Genomic DNA, 11,078 nt, shown 5'->3' on the forward strand with positions numbered 1-11,078 from the left:
TACCGGGTCTCTTTTGGGGGGTCGCTGCGGAGTGAAAATTATTTGGGGACATGGGGTGGAGCCCTTCCTGTCGCTTGACTGGGCATAGGTGACCGTGGTGCCCCTGACCAAGTCAGAGAGCCCTGCTCTTTGGTAGTGAATTAGAGGCGATTTTTTTCTCGGGGCACAATCCCCTCCTCTCCCTTCACCTGGGGCATCACAGCCTGGTGGTTGATCTGTGACCCGAGACCTTCAGGGTTAAAACTCCAGGCTCATGCTTTCTCAGGTACTTCCTGGGGGTGGAGTGGGGGGTGGGGGTGGGGTGGAGAAGACCCGCTGTGTTCTTCCTCAGAGTTTCCCTAGGGGGTACCCTTTCCCTCTGCCAGGTTGGGCAGTGGGAAGTGGCAGTGGCAAGCATTTCTAGAGAGAGCCCCTTGCGTTTGCTAGGTGGCCAGGAAGTGGCCATTGAGGTCAGGGTTTAGTGTGCTGGGGATGGAAGAAAAAGTCACCCTGGCTTTGGCAGGGGAACTCACAAGTTCTCTCCTGGAAGTCGCTTTAATTCTTTGCTTTACCTGAGGCTGGTTACATATTCCCCACCATCTGCATGGCTCTGGTGCTTTTGGAATAATTTCATATTGGGTCATACAATTGTGGGAGAAACTGAGGGGTTATGACCTTTCCAAGGCGCCAGTGTATGAGCAGTAGCCATTGTTTTGCCCCTGGCCTGTAGGTCCCAGGAAGGTGGACTAGTAGTGATCTGTCGTTTGTTAACAAGTGTGGCAGGCATTTGGGGGCGGAATAGGCACACGCTGTGGAAACCTTACGGAATGTCTTCCTTGCATTCACTGGTGCTGCTGCAGTTCCCAAGACAGAACTACCAGAGAATCAAGCCAGTAATGTGAAAAGTAGCGTGTAGGTGTCTTGTGCATCTTTTTTGCCCAGCCAGTGCCTGATTGGTTGACCCCCACATACTTGCATACCCAAAATCTCAGAGGCAGAGGCTGAGGTGTTAGCGCTGGTTGGTACTGCTGCTAGGGGAACTTTGGGATTGGGCAAGTGGTCACCATCAGTAGAGGAGGTGGACCAGTGACCGAGGGGTCCAGGGTTCTTCAGGGGCTCCTCTGAAGGGCTCTCTGAGGAGAGGAGGAAGGGGCTGGGGAAGTAACAGACCTTCGTTGAACGTATTTTAGCATGTGCAAAGATGACATACTGACCTGTGGTTCCTTTCCGGTCCTCTCTGGTGGTAGGTATGGTGGCCCAGGGTGGTGTAGTGCTGAACATGCATGGCTGTTAGTCAAAGGGTTGGGAGTTTGAGTCCATCCAGACGAGCCTGGGAAGAAAGCCGTGGCATTCTTCCCTAGACTCATCCAGAGAACCCTCTGGAACAGAGTGTGTGCTCCGACACACATGGGGGAGGGGAGTGGCAAGAATCTGAACAGACTCCTTGACGACTGTTAGTGACAGGGGTGTGCTCAGAGTCCTGCTGAAATGGGGGCAGGGGTGGGTGGGATGGATCGGGAACTTGTGTCTCTGAAGTCATGGTATCTTAGATGCTGCCCTATCAGTGGTCTTCTGTGGTCATGTTCACACGCCGTTGGACAGGAGCCTCGCTTTCAGTAACCACGGAGTAGGAACCTCGGCCTCGTGGCAGGCTAGGGTTGGGGGGTGGCTTAGGCCTCGGTGCATCTGGAGCTGGTGTGGCTCAGGTGTGTGTGGGGGTTCTCCTCTCTGAGGCCTTACTGGCCTGCGGCTGCCCTCCTGTACCTCGCCCAATCAGGAGCCTCAGTTCTGAATGGTTGGTTGACATATTTAAGATCCTCATGGAAGGAGAAAATATCGGGGACAGTGAAGAAAGAGGCAACACTAAAATTAAAACTCCTCCAAGAGAAGTGGTAGAACGGTGTGCAGCTCCGGGTTTACCTTTGTGGGTGCACCGTTTTGGGGAACATACAGATGATACTTTTGCTGGAAGCAGCAGTTCGGCCACCAACCTGATACGCTCAAGTACCTGCAAAGTTGGAGCAGCCTCACCAAGTAACAGGAATAGTTGCCGAGATCCAGCCCCTGCAGCCTTGGATGTCTACAGCAACAGGTCTGCGGGTTAATCATTTCTGCCAGGTCAGCAGTAACGTAAACCCTTTGTACACCTTTCTCAGGACCCGCCAAGGCTTCATCCTGCGGATGTGTGTGCTGGCCCAGCAGATGGGAGTCTCCCTCTTGGAGTCTGCATGCAGCACACACAGTTGTGCAGGAGACTGTGTGTGCCTGCCTGAGCACACCCTGTCTCCTGGGTGCGTGTTCAGGGTACTGTGCTCCAGGCCCTTCTCCAGCCCTGAGGCTGGAGCGCTGCCTGTAACCTGGGGATCGCTGACTGCCCAGAAGTTCTGTTGTGAAGGGGGCTAATGCCAAACTCGGAGGGCCTGCCCTGGAAGCTGGAGGAAGACAGATGTTCGAGGGTCTCACGTTTTAGAGACGTCTGACTGAGACAGGAAATCACAGCCCCGGGCAGGCTTGACCAGTGCCAGGTGAGCACCCTGTGTGTCCCCAGCAGGGAGAAGCTGAGGAGGGCAGTGAACTAGTCATGGGCATCTATGTTTGGGCCTGCCCTGGTCAGATTCTCCACTAGGAACTCCTCAGTTGCTGGCTTGGGGGATTTGGTTTGGTGTTCCCCTCACTGTTGTGTAGGCCATTACATAAGGTATCTAAGGTTATGTGGCGGCCACCTAGACATTACATGACTCTGGCCTCCTTGGGAAACCAGAACAGGTCCCTGAGAGGTGGTTCTGGGTTTGCCTGGTCCTTGTTTCTCAGGCTTCTCTTGGCCATAGAAAGTCATCTGGTGGCTGTGGGGCCTCTGCAGAGGGTCACACACAAGAAGGGCCTCCTCCCATGGCTGATCACTGGCCCCAGGTCTGAAAGTGGGGTCGGGGGTGGATGCAGTATCTTTGTGAAACTGTCCGTGCTGAGCAGAGGTGTGCCTGTGAGCTGTAGCCACTCAGCCCTCTAACAAAGTCGCCTTGCTCCACCGCCCTGCAAAAGGAGCTGGGGCAGTGTCAAGCTCACCTTGGTAGGTGCAAACAGCATTGTGATTGTATTGTTAGGGGCTGTTGGGTGGGTCACTGACTCCTGGTCTTCTCGTGGGTAAGCAGATTCAAATACTACTTGGTCCTATGCACCCCGATAATTGGTTTCGTATGGGGTCCAGAGGATTTTGCATTGGTTGATTTTTGGAAATTGATTGCCAGCTTTCTTCCCAGTTCCTCTTCATATAGAGCAATGGTTCTCAACCTTCTTAATGCGTGACCCTTTAATACAGTTCCTCATGTTGTGGTGACCGCCCCACATAAAATTATTTTCGGGTGGCTGGTGCCGGACTGAGGGGACGCTGCCGACCGAGTTCCGGCCCACGTCACCGACCGCCAAGTGGTGCGCTGAGAGCGTCGGAGCCAAGCCGGGCTGGTCAGGATGATCACGGACCTGCAGCTCGCCATCTTCGCCAACATGCTGGGTGTGTCGCTCTTCTTGCTTGTCGTCCTCTACCACTACGTGGCCGTCAACAATCCCAAGAAGCAGGACTGAAGCGGCGCGCTCAGCCCCAGGGTTCCAGGACCTAGTCTGAGGCAAGATGGAGGGTGTGAGGGCCTGCCCTCACCCTTCACTTCATCCCTTCTACCCATCACAACATACAAAGCAACTACACCTGGAGTTTTCCAAACAACTTTTATTTCCTCAAAGTTTTCCTTAACCCTTTGGAACAAGAAGCTGCCACTGAATATCAGGGCCCACTATAGGGGCTGCTGGATTTTCTACCCACCCCCTCAATATAATATAATATATATATATAATTTAAAAACATATATTTTCGTTGCTACTTCATAACTGTAATTTTGCTACTGTTATGCATCAGGCGACCCCTGTGAAAGGGTGGTTCGACCCACAAAGGGGTCGCCACCCACAGATTGAGAATGGCTGGTGTAGAGTCTGTTGAAACCTGTTCAACATCTTAGCAAAATGCAGTCTTCCATCACTAGATGGGTGCGGGCTGCACATGAGGTGTGACTGGGAATTGAACCCAGGCAGTAAGGGACCGTTGACTGGGTATCTCCTCTGGCCGGGAAGAGGATGAGTTGCTTTCATACTGCATGTTAATTGACTTACCCAAAGTTAGGGGTTATGCTAAGATGCTCTGGTGGCATAGTGGCTAACTGCAGGTCTGCAGTTCAAACCTACCAGATGCTCCCTGGGAGAAGAATGAGGCTTTCTGCTTCTATAAAGACTTATGTCTCAGAAACCCACAGGGTCATTATCATTCAGAATTGACTTGATGGCAGTGAGTTTTACATGACAGTGCTTATGACTGAACTACCGCAGGAGTAGCGCAGATGGTTAAGTATGTGACCACAAGCCAAAAGATTGACACCCCTTAGAGGTACCTTGGAAGAAAAACCTGACAACCGCAATGGGCTCGAAGGCGATTAAACCAGCAGCAAGCATTACTCACTACCCATTGTTGATGAAAGAATGGGGGGGCAGCCGCAGAAAAAGTGCCAGGGGAAGCTCGCTGGTGCCGGAACCTCTTGTCATGTCGTGTCTGTCCCCCCACCCCCAGCCCCCTCACCCTCCACACACATTTTGGGAAGTTACTGCTTGGGTGAGACCAGCCCATGGCAGAGCTGACAGGTTGGCCCGTCCCTAAGCAGCCTTAGCCATCTGTCCTGCACAGGCTCTTTGGCCTGATGGTGTGGGGACTGGCACTGATGGGGGCTTTCATGGCTCTAACTTCATCATTTGGGAAACAAGCTTAGAATGCCTTTGATCCAGCCACAAAGAAGAGTTTTCTGAATTGCAGACCTGACTAGAGTGACCCACTGCTGCTCTGTCATTCTGGTGCCTAGCTGGCCTCCAAGACAGAGTGAACTGCCCCCTGGGGTCTCCAAGGTGAGAAGCCTTCAAGGAAGTGGACTGCTGCCACTTTTTCCCACAGGCTGGAAGGTTGGAACCAGTGGCCTTTTAGTTAGCACAGCCACCAGGTGTCTTGTGTGGAGTGGGAGATTGGAAAGCTAAATGTGTGTGGCCCTGCCTCAGTGCACCAGTAGCCCAACTGGGGCCTTTCCGGTTTCCGTCTTTGTAACTGCACAGTGCAGAGGCAGGCAGGGAGAGGGTGTGTCCTTTTATGACTCTGGGAAAAGGGTTGGGAGCGAGTGTTGGCTGTGCAGCAGGTGTCATTCCTTGGGTGTGACTCACTGTCTTGCACAGAAGGTGGACGTTGTGCTCTGCATGCGGACGACTTGAGGTGGCCCCCTGCGAGGTCATTGTGGTAGATTGTGTCATTCTGGGCGGCCGGCAGCATCACCAGGGGCTATTGGCCGTTGCCCTTGGGAGAGACTCGTCCCTGATAAAGATGGGAAAGGGTATGCGTGGTCACGGGTCCCTGGGTGGGAGGTTCAGGTGTGGTAGGTAGAACACTGATGTTGAGGCCAAGTGGAGGGGCTGTGTGCCCTTGTCCTGCTTCTGGTGCCCAAGGCACATCTCAGAGTGCTTGCACCTGTGCCCACTGGGGACCCCAACACCAAGAGTCACCAGAGTGATAGTGGTGCAGCCATGACTGTGTGGGAAGTGCTTATTCAACCTGGCTTGACTTTTACCTTGCCCGGAGCAGCCTTCTGAAATGGTGATTTTTTTTTCTTGGTGGGGGTGGGGGGTTGCACGTGTGCTCACAACAACACACGCACCTGGAGCTGCCTTCAAACTTGCCCTTGGGTGCAGCTCCTTCCCCGTCAGCAGTGACATCCTGTGCATGGAAGAAGGTGAGTGAGCTGGGAGAGGCAGTTGGGTAAATCCTTTCAGCAAGTGCTTCTTCTGCTGGGGTGGAGGAGGCAGACTGGAAGCTGCCTGGCAGGGCTTGGAGTCTGCAGGGAGGAGCCAGCCCCAGGACTGGAGCTGAGTGCTTGGACAGAGATGGCTCAGGTGTGGCCCCCCATTGGGTGTACAGCTCTTAATGCAAACAGCAGTTCTTTGTGTGCTTTATTTCAAGATGGTTTAGAATTTTTTGGAGCAGGGAACTACAGTCTAGAATATCGATTGTACACAATGAAAATGTGTGTCGGCAGGTGCAAAGAGTCAGATCTTGGTTTGACTGATGAGGGAGGGGCCCAGTTTCCAATCATGGCTCCTGGATTCATTCGTGCCTGAGTAGGACTGCTCCACACGGTTTTACTGACTGGTCTTTCAGACCTTTCTTCTGAGGAGCCCTTGGGTAGACTGGAACCTCCACGCTTTCTGTTGAGCATGTTCACTGTTTGCACCAGCCAGGGCCTCCTGGGGGCGGGGTGGGGTGGGGTGCAGAGCTTAAAAGCAGGAATGGCCAGAGGGACCCTCAACAGTTGCCTGTAGACCAGGTGATGGGAGTGGAGGGAGCAGAGTCTGTCTGTGGGGTAGGAGGAAGGGGGGTGGGGTGGGGTAGAACACTGCCATTCAGTTTGGGTCAGGTTTGGAAGGGCAGCCCTGGCTCCTCTGAGGAAGGTTCTTGATTGTCGTGGGAGTCGTCTTAAGGCAGACCACTGGGCCCTCAGATAAGTGACTTTCACATTTTTGGTACTTCTGTGTATAATGTGTTAAAAAGAGGGTGTTGTGCCAGGTGCCACATTGGAACCTGCATACTAGAGACTGCATCAGAGTCCCTAGGGTGGCGGCAACACTCTTGGGTGTACCCCCTGGAAGGCATTGCCAGAAGATCCCTGGGATGAGGTGGGTGCTGTTCCCACGTGGTGGCTGGGAGGATCACAGACCGAGCTCGTGCTGTAGGTCAGGTGTGGCGTCCAAGCGGACATCTCCAACCTCTCCTGCGAACTGGGGCTCTGCTTCTCCAGGACGAGGAGAGATGAAGCCCTTTGTCCTGTGTCACAGTGGAGGGAGTGGTGCCCATAGATCTGCATGCAGACTGGCTGGCTTGGCGGTCCCTGTGGGTGTCAGACACTGCTAGGAGCTTCCTCCTAATGACCTAGTGACACTTGGACAATGGCATCAGGTGCTTAGGCTAACTGCTTTGAGACAATTCAAGGACAAAAGCTGTACCTAATGCAGCCATGCTCTTAGATGAAATGAAAATTTGTCATCCAAGCACCACCTACTGAACTCTGGGAGCTAACCTTTACCATCTTGGATTCAAAACCCACTGTGCTCCCTGGGGAGCCCAACCGTCTTCATGGTGCTTCCTTTTCTGGGAGCCACCTCTGGTTCAGTCCAAGACCACCTGCAAGGGGACTATGTTTCTGGGGGTGCCATCACCGTGCCTCTCTTATCCTTTCCTCTACTGACACTCTGAGGGCTCCCACCCACCTGGACACTAGTGGGCCCTGAGCCGAGGCGAAGTGTTGAAGCAGCTTCTCAGACGTATTTACCTTACATGGGCACTCTATGTAAGTGGTGGAAGCAAGGACACTGAGGTGTGGAGAGTATGTGGCTGGAAGTGGTGACCCTGACTCTGGACGGCAGCCATCTTTACCTGCTGCCAGCTTGGCTGGAGAGGGTCTCTTTGCTCAGCTGAGAGAACAACTGTACTGGGTGGCAGGATGTAGCGGGGCCTTTCCTCGGGTGCAGAGTCTTGGCTCCCATTTGTGAACCATGACATTTGGCCCCAGAGACAGTGTCAAATGCCACTTTGATCATGGCCTGGCTCCCACAGCTCTGTGACCCCCAATGATGTTCACTGTTATGGTCTGCTGTAGGTGTGCTCTCTGGCCAGCTCACCATGCACACAGTGGCTTTAGAGATGGTTGGCCAATGCACAGTAGCTGCCCTTGGCCCTGAGCTGGGATCCTGAGTGTAAGTACTGTATGCGAGCATATCATCAGTAGAGTGACTGTGGCCCCTCCCCTCTTCATACCTTCCATAGGTCGCTCTTGTTTGGACCCCACTCCCACCTAGCACACCTGGAGCCTGGTCCATGCTCCCAGTTTGGATGTGGTCAGCCCCCCAACTGTTCCAGTCCAGCACCTGGCGCTGTCCTGTCTTTCTCGCTCTTGTGCGCACGTACACACATGGACTGATAGTGGGTGGGCATGGGTGGTGGTGACCTGGTGACTCTGGTAGAAGTGGACTGCCCTCTTGCTCTTAGATCCCCACTCTGCTGCCTGGCCAGGTGGCTGGTGGGTAGTGCTGACTTGCTGGCAGGTAGCACTGATGTGATGGTGAGTATTCCTAGCTGTTGCCCCAGGGTGCCAATGTGCAGACGTGGTTGGTGTGTGGCCTTCCAATGGCCCCACTTATAGGCACCTGCCCCCCTGCCCTTACTTGGTTGTGTCCCCAGCTCTCTGTCCAGTCTTACCCCACCCAAGAGGCAAGGGTGGGCTGTTCCCTGGGACAGCTGAATTTCTTCGGCTCCTCTTTGACTTCACATGAGGGAGGGCCAGGTCCTGCATAGAACATCTTCAGGAGAAGAAGGTGAAGGTGACTTTCCCAGAAGCCACCACAGCACACTCCTCATGCCTTCCCAAGGCCTTCAGTCTGGAGTGTTTGTTTCCCAAGACAGCCTCAGCACAGGGGGCTGCCTCAGGGACCACCAGGGCCTTGTTAGTAGGGAGGGTGGCCAGAGGAATGGTGACAAAGTCCCCTCACTGGTTGCAGACTGAAGAAATTCCAGGGTGAGCTGGTGCCGTCAACTCAGTTCTGACTTCGGAGCTCAAGTGCCCCATGGGGCTTTCTTGGCAGTGGTCCAATGGAAACAGGTGGCCAGGCCTTTCTCCCGTGGTACTGCTGGGTCGATCCTTTAGTAGGCCTGGCCAGGATGGATGGATGGCAGTGCCCACAGGAAGTAGGGGGCTGCATGTCCAGAAGCAGTGGGTGTCCGCAGACTGCTGTGCTAGGCAGGTGGGGTCTGGTGACACAGGATTGCTTGGGTCTTTGGCATTTTTCACTTGCTGCGTCACCTGTCTGAACACACAGATAGCTGACTTAGGGGCAGCTGCTCCTCAGTCAGCCATGAGACGGTGTTTCTGTGTGGGGAGCGAGTGGATAAGCCACATCAGTGTAGCCGGGCTGTATCCAGGTCTGGAGCAGGAAGTTGCATCACCGCTGTGGAAAGAGTGGCCTTGGCCCTGCAGGGCCTCATGTTTGTTATCCCAGGAGTCTCCTGGCCTCCACACCACCCTCTACACCTGCCACAGGTCTGAGTGCAGTTGTCCCTTGAATGAGCCCAGGATGAATGAATGGGTCAGTCCTAAGGACTTGTCCCCACCCAGCCATGCAGGGCAAATGGGGCACATCTTCACACAGACTTCCCCAGATGCACACAAAGCTCAGGTTTTGGCTCCATGCTGCATGCCCAGTCTTGTTGGATGTGCCCTTCTGCCCCGAGGCCCCTGCCTCTACCTTACCTGCAGCCTCACCTGTGTGGACACCTGCTCTGTTGGAAACTGGCAAGCAGGCATCTGTCCACTTCAGCGCCTGTCCCCTGCCCTTGGAGCGCAGCCCCTGCCTCCCTGCCTGCTGATGAGTAATGCCACCAAACCCATGACTGGGCAGGAACACCCTCAGGCTGTCCTGGAGTACCTCAAACTGTACTGGGGTGAGTGTGGACCCTGGCCACTGACATGGAGAGTCTGCCCTGCAGTGCTCGGTTGCTGAGCTCCCAGAGAGCCGGGTGCTCACTGTCTCTGCCTGGGGACTTTCCTTTGGTCCCCACCAGAAACAAGCCTGAGACCCTCAGCAGCCATGCTGCTCATATGCAAGTTGTGACCCCATTCTCTCGAGGATGTGGAGGCTCGGGGAGCCAGGAGGTGTCCTGGCGGCGCCTGTGTCTATCCAGTCTGCAGCTTTTCTCCTGGCCTCTGGGCACTGCTATCCCGCTGAGCCGAGGACATGCTCTCCCTGGGCTGACCTATGTGGCAGCCACATGGGAGGAATGGACACTTAACACATGATGAGGACGACTGAGGGACACGTCCAGTTCTGTGTCCTTTTATGGAATCTAAGTGGAAATGGCCCATGGCGCTACTGTTCAAGTGACTTGAGCAGACAAATCCCAGGGCCCTGGGTCAGGTGGGAGAGAGGCTGTGCCTGCCAGACCAGGCTCCTGCCCTGACCCTCCCCCTGTCCCTGCTCTCCTTAGTGTGGCCAGAGCCTCTTTCTGTCAGGGTCAGTACAGCAGGCCAAAGGGGGTGGACTCTGAGCCATGCCAACAGTTAAGCACTAGGCTCCTAACTGAAAGGTTGGTGGTTCGAACCTACCTAGGGTCACCTTGGAGGAATGGGCCTGGCAATCAGCCAGGGCAAGCCCGCAGAGCATAGCCCTGCTCTGCACAAGGGGCTAACCTCGAGTCAGAATCCACTGGGTGCTGAGTGTTGGTATGTGTTGTCTTCCACCCCATTCTTAAGTGTATTCCAGCACATGGGCTGCTTTCACTCACTCACCAGAAGCCCCTTCCTGCCCCAAACAGAAACACATCAACAACAGGGAAGGGCAACTTGCAAGGCTTTGGGATCCAGACCTGGCGTTAGCTCCCAGCCCCGTATCTGAGCTGTGTGGCCTTGGATAAATGACATCAGCTGTTTGCACATGGGTTGTTGTCTCTGTGGTCAGTCTCTCCCCACCCTTCTCAGTGACACCCCCCTCTCGGAGGGCCCCCTGGGGTCAGAGTGTAACTGCGCTCTGTAGGGCACTACATGGCCAGCTATTCCAAGGCCGATTTCCAGACTTTTTCTCTCGAGGCTCCTCTGAGTGGGCTTTAACTCAGACCAAACGATCACGCATGTTCTGACTTCTGGTCACCTAAGTTGTGCGGGGTAAAACTGCTCAAGGGGAATTTTCAAGATACCAGGCCTGTCCGTTGAGGCACCTCTGAGTGAATTCAAACAGCCCACCCTGGGAGTAGTAGTCATCCCAACCCTGCGTGCAATAGAGCCCTGCCTGGTCCTGCTTCATCCTCCCAGCCATTGCTATAGTTGAGCCCATCGCAACAGCCATTGTCCGTACATCCATCTCCTTGAGGGTCAACTTCCATTTCACTGGTCCTCGACCAAGCATGATATCCTTCTCTAGGGATTGGTCCTTCCTGAGAATATGTCCAGAGTACCCTAGGTGACGTCTCACTAACCTTTCTG

General features: G+C 54.4%; 1 protein-coding gene across 1 annotated transcript; it reads left to right on the forward strand.

The window, feature by feature from the left end:
- The first annotated feature begins 3,346 nt into the window (after window positions 1-3,346).
- LOC101660952 (dolichyl-diphosphooligosaccharide--protein glycosyltransferase subunit 4-like) lies at window positions 3,347-3,699 on the forward strand. Its single transcript, XM_030885513.2, has one exon. The coding sequence runs from the start codon at window positions 3,445-3,447 to the stop codon at window positions 3,556-3,558; it is 114 nt and encodes a 37-aa protein (XP_030741373.1). The 5' UTR covers window positions 3,347-3,444; the 3' UTR covers window positions 3,559-3,699.
- Window positions 3,700-11,078: the final 7,379 nt, after the last annotated feature.

This window comes from Echinops telfairi, unplaced genomic scaffold (assembly GCF_000313985.2).
Source record: "Echinops telfairi isolate 266 unplaced genomic scaffold, ASM31398v2 ScPeMD7_30;HRSCAF=105, whole genome shotgun sequence".
Taxonomy (NCBI): Eukaryota; Metazoa; Chordata; class Mammalia; order Afrosoricida; family Tenrecidae; genus Echinops; species Echinops telfairi.

Excerpts from the sequence above, each read along its gene's own strand:
- LOC101660952 (XM_030885513.2), top strand. The coding sequence starts at position 3,445 with ATGATCACGGACCTGCAGCTCGCCATCTTCGCCAACATGCTGGGTGTG.